Below are 13,188 nucleotides of genomic sequence, written 5' to 3'. Positions count from 1 at the left end.
TGTTGCCTCGCTCAGGGGGGACAGGTACACTGCAGGTAGTCCTGGGAGACTGTAAGGAGCTCTATCCTTCTTTGCACTAGCGATATTATCCCCCCTCAGAGTGCCCAGGTGACATGGGAGGTTACTAAGTATTGGGCTGCTAACCCAAAGAGCTGCAGTTCGAAACCACCAACCCCACTGGGCAGGACAACCAGATAAGGCTTTCTACTCCAATAAACAGCTAAGTCTCAGAAAGCCACGGAGGCAGTTCTCCTTTGCCCTATGGGGCCACGATGAGTCAGAATTGACTTGCTGAGAGCGAGTTTGAGAAACTGTCCATCCCAGCCATGAGAGAGAGAAGTTCTGATCATCTCCCCTCCGTGGCACCACAAGAAGCCACCTCACCGTGGCACTGGGAAGGGAGGAGAGAGGGAGAAGAAACCAGAGGCTTGTTTCGTTCTCGAATCCACGCAGTGGAAAGATAAACAGAGATACGCTGTGACAACATTCTAGATTGTGTACAGCAATAACAGCATGCTTCACCTAATCAGCGTCGCCTGGAGGAGCGGGAGAACAGGGACAACCGTGCTGGCTTTAATTAAATTTGTTCAGCTAATACCTAAGAATCACCATGACACGGGGAAGGAGGAAGTAGCTGCAGCACCCCCTGGGGAACACAACGAATTAATACATAAGAAAGTTGGGACAAGGGCTGCCCACCAAGGAAATAAGTTAGCTTTCTAGCCAAGACTCCCGACTAGTCTGGACCAGTGGAAAGAGGGCAAGAGTGTTACCAAACTCATTGCCGCGGGTCAGAGCCCATGCCCACTCACAGCTACTCTATAGGGCATGGAGAACTGGCCCCATGGGTTTCTGAGATGGCAGCTCTCCAGGAGGAGAAAGCCTGCTCTTTCTCCCACAGTAGTCCAGTCACCTACATGGTTACTCCGTACAAATCAACCATCCATGTGTCTTTGGTCAAATACATAGTTTTATAGATGTATACCTTTTTTGTCCTCAATGTTTTAAATTCTCTATCAGTGGCCAAATTAACAGTAATATCAACAGAACTACCATATGCCCTATGGGGGAAATGCATAAAGTCCTCCAGCAAAGTAATAATGGTGTCTTTAAAGTGAACCAGGGATATATACAAATCATAGATGTGTGAATGGATTTTAAGCTCAAAGTTAATCGTAGCCCTAAACTAAGAACAGTGAGGTCTATGACAATATCAACCTATTCAATACCTACCCCCATGAAGAAATCGCTGAAGATATGGGTGCTGTAGCAAAGCGTGGTGAAGAACGCAGATAGTGCCCAGCTATCAGAAAGAATAATCTCTGGGGTCTTAAAGGTTCTCTTATAACAAGCAGACATTTAAGTGAGGCGTTGGTTAAGTCCACACAGAAGAATCGCACCACCCTGTGTAATCTCAAAACTGTAACTAATAAAAGCCAACCCAGAAGAGGGAACCGTATAAGAGCTTAAATTCTGAACACTCAGTTTGCAGCAGGCTTCGGATGACCTTGAAGCCCCAACCCCATTCACTGGGTCCCCTATGTGGATTAAGCCTCTTGTAAATTCCCTCTGACTGTGGACCAGAGACGGGAAAGGCCTTGTTGTCAGAGCACAGTGCAGGATGCACTACTGCACTTGTAGCTACGTCACATTGTAGCTACGTCACGTTGTAGCTACGTCACTGCACTTGTAGCTACGTCACATTGTAGCTATGTCGCTGCACTTGTAGCTATGTCGCTGACATTCCTCTTGAGCCAATGTATACACTGTTCCGGTTTTTAATATTAGCGGCTTTGTTTTCCATTCGGTTTTTCTGTTTCATCCTGTTGTGGTAGTTAGGCTGTTTGTGTTTGGTTTTGTGTGTTTTTCTATATAGGACGGGTAAACCTGCAGAGGCCACAACTGGACCAATCGATTCAGAGAAGGGACATGACAGGGGAACGAACAAAAATGAGCACAAGGAAGAAGAAATATTGTGGAACTGATTTGGTGATGGCTGCACAACTCTTATGAATGTGACTGAACTATTGAAATGTATGACATGTGAACTGTATGTTGGTGAGACTGTTAAAAATAAACAAACTAATTGAAAATTAAGAAAAGAGGGGGCTGAATGGAGATGACCTCCACAGTCCCGTCCACTTCTCACTGGAAGAATGAGGAAGACTCAGAACTTGACAAAAGGGGCCACCAGATGTGAGGGGAGGCCACAGCGCCCACCAGCAGCATGCACACACACGTTTCCTCTCTGGAGGGGAGGCAGAGGAGCAGCAGGCAAGTGGGAACTATCTTTATAATCTCTGATTTTACTTAACAGGGCTAAGAGGTCACCAGACCACCGACAGAGCACAGGATGTAGGGGCAGCCATGGGCTCCCTTTACCTCTCCAAACAGGCAAATTCCAAAAGCCCATTAGAGACCCAGCTACTGCCCAACAGCCCTCCATCCTAAATCCCCAGGAATGACCATGACCTACAGGTCTCCTCCCTTTTTCTCAGACCCCTTCCCAATGGGACAACCCCTCTTCCCCTCCACTTCTTCCTCGCCTGGTTTTATAATCCAGAGCCTCCAGGTTGGGGAATCGTCTCAATACTCAAAACCCAAGGTGAAGCTCATCAGAAGTCACGATCTAGACAGCTCTTTGGTGTCGTCTCCAGAACAGGATTCTTGGAACCGGATTATTCCCTCACGACTGTAATTATGTCTTAACCAATATTTGGATATGGAAGGGCTGTTGCCACTGCTGTCACTCTCCTTGTGCCTCATGCTTTCTTTCTCCCTCTGTTATTAAGCTTTTAACAAAGTGTGTGGGAACTCTACAATTTAACAGTTGAGTCAACTTGTAAGATCTGGGAGCAGGCTGCCTGTCAAAATAGACTCTGCCTTCAATCTTCACCCACTTAACACCTGAGAAGTTACCCATGAAAACCCACTAGACTATACACATTATTTTAAAACCACTGCTAGATTTTTTTCCTTCCCTTTCAAAGGTGAGAAAAATTCAGCTCCTTCACCTATTAATCACAATGGAACCTGAATTGCCATCTGAAAGCATGCTAGGCAAAAATAAAACAAAAATAATGTAAGCATACTAGACAGCAGTTGGATGCGCATGTGCATATTACATAGATAGGGAACAGAACCTGAAGGCTTTTGTTCCCAAGTCTTTAGACAACATTCTCCCCCGTCCACAAGAATGAAAAGCCAGTGTCCCCAAACTGCCGATGGGAGACGGCAGATGGCGTCTCAGAGAGGATAGAAAACTCTCCTGTCCCTTCCCTAATGGTACAGGTTAACTGTGGTCTACCTGGAGTCCCTCAAGTCCACTCCCCAAGTCAGAGCCACCTGCGATCCAAGCATCCCACCCCACCCCTATCCCTCCATCCCCCCAGTGATGAGTACGGACAGATGGCTCTAAGACACAATCAGAGTGCCCAAGACGTGGATCTGTTCCCTGTACAGCACAGGAACATATCCAAAAGCCAGCCACAGTAGCTTGTAGTAAAAACCAAAGAAACCCCCAAGAGTTCCGGGTAGAGCGGAGGCTGAAAGCAGCAAAGCCCGGAGACCTTCAAGTCTGGAACTGCGCACTATTGGGGGGGCTGGAGGGGTTCCCGCCTCCCGGTGGTTCTGTATTCCAGCAGACCACTCGCAAACTCATTTCTGAGTTCCGAACTTCATAGCTGAAATGCAGCTAGCTCTGGGGGTTGAGGGGGAAGAGAAAAACACAACACAGGAAGTATGTTTTTTACTCCTCCTCCAATCATTAACACACCCCAGGGGAAATGGACCCGGTGTGCTGCCTGTAGACATGTGGTTTGACCTGAAACCCCTGGGAGGGGAAACCTACTTTTTGGCGAGCCCAGAATGACTGGCTCACACTGCCCATCCCACCAGATCCATTCTCTTAACTTCCGAAGTAAGTATTCTCGCCCTACCACACCCTTACAAGACAAGAAAATAATAAAAGAAAGAATAAATGGGTAGATTTCCCCAGCTCGAAGGGAGCGCTCTCTCCTACGGCTGGTCGGTCCATCGTCCGGTCTGTCGCCAGGACCTAAGTTCGCGGCCACTCTCTGATGGGTGGCATCGGCGCGGGGCCAGGCTCGCTGAGAACGATCAATGGAGCTGGAAAAACAGCAGACCCGCGCCGGGGCCGGCCGGCCTCCCCTAGGCTCGGCACTGGCACCCGGGGAGGAGGGGGCCGGCTCCGGGATCAAAACATCCCTCCCCCGCGCGGGGGGCGGTCCCCGCGGAACCTCCAGCGGCGCACCTCGCCGGCCAGGGCGTCCCGGGCGGCACTGCCGCCGAGCGCTCGCGGCGAGGCCCAGGGAAGTGAAATCACACATTCCGGCTCCCAAATAAGGAGCGAGGCTAAATAAACCTCTGAGACCCGACTTCTCCAAACCGACCGACCAACCAGCTCAATGAGTAATGGGCCTTTTGTGCCCGCAGAAAGAAAGAAAAGAAAGGAAGGGAAAGGAGAAGTTCGAGGCACGGCGGTCCCCGTAAATAAATGCCTTAGAGACCCGGTTAAAGCCACACACAAGGTCTCAAAGCCAGCCGTCTCCCAGTCCGGCTGGACCTCGCGCCAAGCCCCCAAACGGTAGCGTGCTCACGAGTCGTCCCTCGTCCCCGACCGCGGTGCCCCGAGGTGGCCCGGAAACCCGGCCCGGCGGCGTGGTCAGCTCCCCTGACCTTCCCGCGCCCGGCCGGACCGCGCACTTGGCTCCGCTCCGGCACCCGGCGGCCCCGCTGCGGCCACTGCTCCCGCCGCGCCCGGCGCCCCGGCCGAGAAAGAACCCGCGGACAAAGTTAAAGCGACAACCGAGCCGGCCCGGGGCGCTGGAGTCGTCCCCGGGAGCCCTTCCCGCCCCTCCTCCGGGCCCGAAACCTACTTTTAGAGCGAATTTCTCCTGGGTCCTCTTGTTGAAAATCTGCAAAACATTCCCGTTGATGCCCAGTCCCAGGACCTGGGTGGTGACCTTGTAGTCGTCGGTGATGGCGTTCTTCTTAATCTGCAGGCTGGACTTGACGTGGAACTGGGGGAACTGCTGCGGGGGCTGCAGCGGCGGCGCCGCCGCCGGGGGGTGCGGCGGGGCCGGGCCGGGGGGCTGCGGCGGAGGTGGCGGCGGCGGCGGGTTCGGGAAGAGCACCGGGGGGGTCTGGCCTTGGGAGTTGGACAGCATGGTGCCCGCGGGAGCGGGTGCGGGAGGGCCCGCGGCTGCCCCCTCCTCCGGCTCCGGACGGGGTCCCCGCCACCCCCCGCCCGGCTGGGAAGTTTGCTCCGGGCTGGAGCCGGCTTCCCCGCCCCGGCCCGGCTCCAGGCTCGGCGGGTGGTGGGGCTCCGTGGGTCCCGCCGTCGGTCGCTGGCGCCCACCGGCCCTCGTCCCTCCCCCCGGGGACCTGGCGCTCCGCGGAACGCGGGATGGTGGGGGCCGGCCGGGGGGAAGCCGCCTCGCGACAATGTACCCAGCCCGGGGCCGGCGGCCGCGTCACAGCCTCGTCTGCGTCCGGGGTTGGCCCTTAAAGGGGAGGGCCTCCGGGGCGGGGCTTGGGGGGCAGAGGCGGAGCCTGGGGGCGTGGGTGTCTTAAAGGGAAGGGCGCGCGGCGTCCGGAGCTCCTGGGGCGGTAGCTGGTGACAGGGAGGCCACGGAGAGGTAAAGGACAGGTCCTAGTCCCTCGCGCCTAGGGCCATCCCCAGGGGAAAGGTGGGGGTCGCAGACGAGAATACCAGCATAATGCAGGTGGAAAATCCACTTTCTCCATTGTCTGGGCCATTTAGAACAAGGGGAAGCGAATTAGAGGTGGAGGAAGGGTGGACCGACTGAGCTAAATAGCAGCTCAGGAGTTTGTTGGACTTACTGGGACCATTCATCCTGGAAAAAAAGATGTGATACCTGTTTTAGATAGGTCCCTCCGGAACGTTCTCATTGTCCTATGCGTTTTTGCATTCGTTTTCTCATACATGTTTGTGCTTCAATAAAGGCAGTCATACAAACAAGTTAATGATGAAACCTTGCGAGTGTTGCTCATATAAATCAGGGATAGGGACGGAAAAGGCTGGGTTCACATTCAGATTGCCTGTCCTCAGGAGAGTCGGACTGCGGGATCCAGAGGGAGACCTTGCCCCTCTCAGTGGGAAGAACAGGAGCACCTTGGGCACCAAGTAATGGAGCGTATCAGATAAGAGTGTGTGTCGATATGCAACGAGAAGGTCTGGGGAACAGGGTCTGATTTCCAATGTGGAAAAATGTCTTTGTGACTCTACAGTCAATCAGAGAAGTAGACGGTTTGGAAGAGGCCCTTTGGGTTTCTGGGGCCTCCAGGTTAAGGGAGGTGCTGAATGCAAGAAGCAAGCTCTAGACATCCTGGTGAGGCTTGGGAATGATCATCAAACAGGGGGGAGCTTCCAAGAGATTCATGGGAAAATCCCATTTAATTCCACATTTCCATGGACTCTTGGAAGCCCCTTGGTGCATCCCTGCTGACCACCTCTCCTCTCTGACTAGTAGAGCAATTAGGAAGACACCAAACCCACTGCTAGGGAGTTGATGACTACTCAGAGAGAGTGACTCTACAGGACAGGGGAAAGCCGCCCTTTTAGGTTTCTGACACTTTTCATCTGTACTGGAGCAGACAGCCCCCACCTTCCCCCTCCAGGGAGGAGGAGCAGCTGGTGGGTTTGAACCACTGACCTGGTAACTCACCAAGCCACCAGGGGTCCTTTGAGAGGACACACTGTCAGCTCAATTACTGTTAAGCCAGATTAGAGACTGTGGCTTGACCTGTGACCACCTATGACTTCTTATATGCCCCCCACACACACCCAAACTCCAGAGTCTCAGGGACAGGGGCCACTCAGCTCAAGGAAAAGCAGAGAGGAGAACATCCTGAGGATGACAGGGTTCTGGAGAAGGTACAAGTTCTAGTGAATCCTCCCTTCCCTTAACCCACCTTTCCCAGAAGACACTTCTCCCAGCGGGGAGCTCAGAGTGTGCCACTAGAATGAAGGGTGGGATTGCTGTCTGGAGATGTTGCTTCTGAGTGGGGAGCAGGGTGTTACTCTACAAACCAAAGAGAATGTTCCTTCTCTTTAAGCATTTGCTTTGTTCTGACTGGTGTACCCGGTGCCCTGGGGTGGTGGGAACAGTTTTGAGGAGAACCATACACAGACAAGTGCAAGACATCCTTAGAGGGTCTCAGACAGGGCCCTGGGAGCTGAGGGAGGAGCGATCTGCTTTCGCTGGGAGCTTCCTCATGCACTCTGAAGCAAGAATAAGGTCACACAGCTCCCCAGCTCCCAGGCTCCTCAAAGACAAAGAGACTAAATAAAGCCACAGGGGCTGGAAAACACCTTCACCACCTGCCCTTTCTAATGTATTACTATCACCTCCCTGAGGCAATATGGGTAGATTCCCCACTCCTCAAAGGCTTAGGGCCCCCAGAATGGGGAAGAGAAAGACTGGTGGATGAGCCACCTGTAGGGTGGAGGGTGCTCAGGCTCTCAGTTGACTTTCTTCTCTCTACCGAGGGGCAGGGCTGGGGAGAGGGGTTTCCAACTGCTCTCTCACTCTCCCCCAGTGCTCTTAACTCTTTTATAGTGCCTGTGTTCTTCCAGAGGCATCCAATGCATCGTGGAAAGAGGAGTAAATTGTAGACCAATCTGCCAGAATCCAAGCCATCCTCCAGCTGAGTTATCTTGAGCAAGCCACCTCATCTCTCTTTGCGGCTGAAAAATGAGGACAATAACAAAATCTGCTCTCAGGGCCGAGTGGGAATCCAAGGAGAGTGTACCTATGATGAGCACTCATCATAAACCACCAGCTGTGCGCTACCATAAATGTTAAAGAGTACAGTGATGTGGGCCTTGCCTGGGCGGGGGAACCCACTGCCCAGGGATCTGTCCCTGATAACAAAGCCAATGTCCTCTCTGGTCGGGGCTCTGGGGAGATGCTGAAACTGATGACTTAGGAATAACAAGACAACTGAAACCCCAGCCGGGATTCCACCTGGAGTTGAGAAATAAGGTTGATGATGCCTCATTAGGCAGATGAGGCCTACGGGGCACACAGCACACAGAGAGCACATACACTGTACACACAGCAACCACAAACACACACACGCATGACCTCAGCCACGGGAGCTAGAGATGCACTTAACAGAAAACCAAAACCAAACCCGTTTCCCTCAAGTCAATATTGGACTCTTGGCCATAGTCTGTGTCCATAGAACTGTCTGGGCCAGGCCTTTCCTCTCAGGATTGCTGGGTAGGTTCCAGCCACTGAGCTTTAGGTTAGTACTCCATCACAAACGGTTAGCACCCCCCAAGGACCTTCACCTGAAGAAATGTCTGAGTGCTTAAATACCTGGGGAGCGAGCTGGGCTCCAGGAAGAGGTAAGGCTAGACCATGGGGGCTTGAGTGCCACTGTTGCGATACTGACCAGCGGTTTGACCTCAAGAAAGTCCCTTCGCGTCTCAGTGCCCACTTTCTCATTTGGAAAATAGTGATAAGGACCTGTCTTGCCTACCTTGGAAGGTAATTGGGAGGACGAAATAAAAGCATTACCCCTCGGCCTCAAAACAGTCAAGAGTCTTCTTTGGAGAGCAGCAAGCTTTCAGCCATTTGTAACGAGCTACTTCATGAACAATTTTTATGGATGTGTGAAAGTGCTCAAAGAGTTAAAGGCCTATGCAAAGAGACAGAACTATTTTTATCTACTGTTGATTTGAAAACAGATGCTATACCACAGAGTACACATGGAGAGGCAATGGAAGGGGCTCGGGTACCCAGACTGCATTGATGACAGTCCTTGAGTAGTGACCTAGCCCCGCTGTGAGTCCACACCACCGTTGGCCATGGCGTGTAGCTGTTGGCTATTTTTCATAATATGATAAACGCCTATGGGCCCACTACCCAAAATGTAAACTAGGGCTTTGATAATAATTTATATGTAACCAGATGGTACCCCCGCCAGCCTATTTCTGATTTCCTGGCCCAAGATAAGCATCATCGTGAATATAAGCTCTTCATATTTCTTGCTTTCTTTGGTTATATCATTTTACTTTTGACGGCACATTTAAAAGTTGAAGTGAGTGACCATCCTAAAAGTTGAAGCCAAAAATACCTTAAAAAGGAGGTAGCTCCGAGGACAGCACTGCATCTGCAGTTGAGGGAGAGGGACATGTCTGATCAGAGCACACAGGAGCAAATGAAGGGGAAGGAAGAGAGTGTGGAGCGCAGCCTGGCCCATCAAGCCTTGAAGACAATATTCCCGCTCAGAGAAACCAATCCACAGAGAAGACCACATGGCCGGCCCCACTATGAGACACAACGTCCCTCACTGACCCATAGCCCTGCAGGGGACAACACTGGAGACACGTTGTGGGAATTCTGCCCAATGTGATCCCACCACACTGAGGCAAAACATTAAGGGTGTGGAACAGAACAGCAAGGGGAGCAGAACAATGAAGTTCCCAGGGAAGACCAAAAACAGACTTTGGGGCCAGGGCGTGGCACCTCAACAGACTCAACTGGAAAACACTCCTAAAGGCCAACAAACAGTCCTTGAACTAACTACAAGCTTTTCTTTCTTGTTGTATTTTGTTTTGTTGTCATTGGTTTGTTGTTGTTGTTTTGTTTTATTTTGTTGCTTGGTTTTGCTCTCTTGTTTTTATGCATGTTATTATCTCCACAGGTCTGTCTAAATAAGACAGGCTAGATGAACAATCTGGAGGAGAAAACAATGGGACTGACAGTTCCAGGGGACATGGGAGAGGGCGAGTTGGGGGAAAAGGTAGTGGTGTTAACAAACTCAGGGACAAGGGAACAACAAGTGATCCAAATCGGAGGTGAGGAGGGCGTAGGTGTAGGAAGCCTGGTAGGGCGTGACCAAAGGTAATGTAACCGAGAGGAATTACTGAAACGCTAATGAAGGCTGAACATGATAGTGGGACAAGAGGAAAGTAAACGGTAGAGGAAAGAGCTAGGAGGTAAAGGGCATTTTATAGAGGTCTAAATAAAGGTAAGTAGATATGTAAATATATTTATATATGAGGATGTGCAAATAGAGCTATGTGCATATATGTATAGATTTAGTATCAGGGGTCTTCAAACTTTTTAAACAAGGGGCCAGTTCACTGTCCCTCAGACCGTTGGAGGGCTGGACTATAGTTTTAAAAAAAACTGTGAACAAATTCCTATGCAAATGGACGAGTCAGCTGCTAAGCAGGACAGGTAGCTGTGGCAAAACACCCAGCAGGCCAGATAAATGTCCTAGGTGGGCCGCATGTGGCCCACAGGCCATAGTTTGAGGATCCCTGAGGTAGCAGATGGACATTGGGCCTCCACTCAAGTACTCCCTCAATGCAAGAATACTTTGTTCTATTAAACTGGCATTCCATGACGCTCACCTTCCCAACATGATTGCTGAATACAAAGCGGGTGCATCAGCAAATGTGGCGGTCAACTGATGGTGCCCGGCTATCAAAAGAGATAGCATCTGGGGTCTTAAAGGTTTGAAGGTAAACAAGCAGCCATCTAGCTCAGAAGTAACAAAGCCCACATGGAGGAAGCACACCAGCCTGTGTGATCACGAGGTGTCGAAGGGATCAGGTATCAGGCATCATCAAAACAAAAATTCATAGTTGTGACTGCAGAATGGAGTACGGAATGAAGATCTAAAGCCCATCTGTAGGCAATTGGAAATCCCCTTATGGAAGGGTCTCAGGGAGGAGACAAGCCAGTCTGGGTGCAGTATAGCAACCATGAAACATACACCTTTCCTCTAGTTCCTAAATTCTTCCTCCCCACCCACACCCACCCCCCAGTATCATGATCCCATTTCTACCTTACAAATCTGGCTAGACCATAGGATGTACAGTGGTACAGATAGGAACTGGAAACCCAGGGAATCCAGGGCAGATGATCCCTTCAGGATCAGTGGTGAGAGTGGAGATACCGGGAGGATGGAGGGGGTGTGAGGAGTGGAAAGGGGGAACCAGTTACAAGGATCTACACATAACCTCCTCCCTGTGGGGCAGACAACAGAAAAGTGGGTGAAGGGACACGCCGGACAGTGTAAGATATAACAAAATAATAATTTATAAATTATCAAGAGTTCTTGAGGGAGGGGGGAGCAAATGTTTTGAGAATGATGAGAGCAATGAATGTACAAATGTGCTTTACAAAATTGATGTATGTATGAATTGTGATAAGAGTTGTATGAGCCCCCAATAAAATGATTTTTTTAAGAAAAAAGAAAATATCATGACCTCAGTCAGGCAAACCTTTGATCTGAAAGTAGCATCTTTGTCTGCTCTATGACACTTTATTTTTATTTTTTTTTAATATATTACTATGTATTTTTTTTTGGGCTATTTCATGTGGGGTAACTTCTATTATTTTTTTTTAACAATTTATTGGGGCTGATACAATTCTTTTCACAGTTCATACATATACATACATCAATTGTATAAAGCACATCTGTACAGTCTTTGCCCTAATCATTTTTTTCTCCTCTTTTCTTCTTTTACATTTTATTAGGGACTCCAACAACTCTTACCACAATCCATACATATACATACATCAATTGTATAAAGCACACCCATACATTCCCTGTCCCAATCATTCTCAAGGCATTTGCTCTTCACTTAAGCCCCTTGCATCAGGTCCTCTTTTTTTTTCCCCCCCTCCCTCCCTTTTCCCCCCTCCCTCATATGCCCTTGGTAATTTATACCTCGTTATTTTGTCATATCTTGCCCTATTCGGGGTCTCCCTTCCCCCCTTCTCTGCTGTCCCTCTCCCAGGGAAGAGGTTGCTCTATGACACTTTAAATAAATATTCTGCAGCAGGTTTGCCCCATACAATACAACATTGGATGTTCTGACTGCTGCTTCCATAAATGTTCATTGTGGATTCAAGTAAAATGAAATTCTTGGAAAATTCAATCTTTTTTCTATTGTGATGTTGCTTATTAATCCAATTATGAGGATGCTTGTTTTCTTTATGTTAAGATGTAACCTATATTAGAGACCATAGTCTTTGATTATTCTTCCTCCCCCCCCCCCCCGCCCAAAAAAAAAAGGTAGCTAAGGATGACTTTACCCGAAAGATGGAGTTAAAATAAGAAAACCTTCTGTGATAGTTTCAAAGTACTCCTCTCTTGATGATCATGACCATGATCATTGTTCATATGCTGTAAGTCCAATATTGTGCCCCATCTTCTACTTGCACTGGAATCTCATTGGGATCTGTGATGGAGATGACTAGTGATCTGGAAAAGTTTCCATGTTCCTCTTCCTTGACAGTGACTCCAAATCCAAGCTCACAGTCACTGAATCGAGTCCATCTTACAGCGATCTTATATAGGGTTCCAAGACGATAAATCTTCCCATCAAATTCACGGTAAAGAACCTCCAAGGTTTAGGTAAGTACTTGACCTACCGGGAACACAAATTACATTCCCCACCACCCCTGCTCCCATTACAGCTGGTGGCGAGTCCTAGGGACAGAGTGGTTATGCACTGGGCTGTTAGCCACAAGGTCAGAAGTTCCAAATCACCAGCCCCTCAGTGGGAGAAAGACGAGGCTCTCTGCTCCCATAAATATTTTACCATTTCAGAACTCCAAAGGGGCAGTTCTATAAGGACCTTGTCCTATAGGGTGGCTATGAGTCAGCACTGGCTCGGTGGCAATGAATTTGGTTTATTACAGCTAGTGTCCTCCTGCGATTAAGATCTAGCCGACAACTTGTAAATGGAAGTTGTTCCCGGGCCTCCTCCTCTTTGCTCCTTCCTGCTGGCTGGAATGAGGACCTAATAGCCGAGCTTCAGCAGCTATCTCAGATCACGAAGCAGAGGCCGCAGGCTGCGGGTGATTGAGAAAGCGCACGAAGCCTGTGTCCTTGGTCAAAGTGGAACCACCTACTTTTATAGGAAAGAGAAATAAAAAGATGTGGCTGGTCCAGTGTCGACATGACTGGTGTTCTGGGACCTGTGTGAGCCACAGCCAAACCTTGTCCTATTAGACAACCTTATGGTGTGTGTCCTGTTATCCTCAGTGGTCTACTTCAGAGAAGACAGATAAACGAGTCTGAGAGACATTAAATACTTTTCCCAAGATCACACAGGTGCCAGAGGACAGAACCCAGGTCTTTCTGACCCAAGAAACAGGCACCTGGCTCCCG

At 49.8% G+C, this 13,188-nt stretch overlaps 1 protein-coding gene across 1 annotated transcript in view; it reads right to left on the bottom strand.

Annotated features, from left to right (window-relative positions):
- MAPKAPK2 (MAPK activated protein kinase 2) overlaps positions 1-5,505 on the bottom strand; it is a 54,225-nt gene extending 48,720 nt beyond the window's left edge. Inside the window, exon 1 of the mRNA XM_075529608.1 lies at positions 4,899-5,505. Coding sequence (XP_075385723.1) covers positions 4,899-5,189 — 291 coding nt within the window. The 5' untranslated portion in view covers positions 5,190-5,505. The remainder of the gene's footprint in view (positions 1-4,898) is intronic.
- Positions 5,506-13,188: the final 7,683 nt, after the last annotated feature.

Source organism: Tenrec ecaudatus, chromosome 1 (genome assembly GCF_050624435.1).
Source record: "Tenrec ecaudatus isolate mTenEca1 chromosome 1, mTenEca1.hap1, whole genome shotgun sequence".
In the NCBI taxonomy this organism is placed as follows: Eukaryota; Metazoa; Chordata; class Mammalia; order Afrosoricida; family Tenrecidae; genus Tenrec; species Tenrec ecaudatus.
This window is presented reverse-complemented; position numbering and strand designations above follow the sequence as displayed.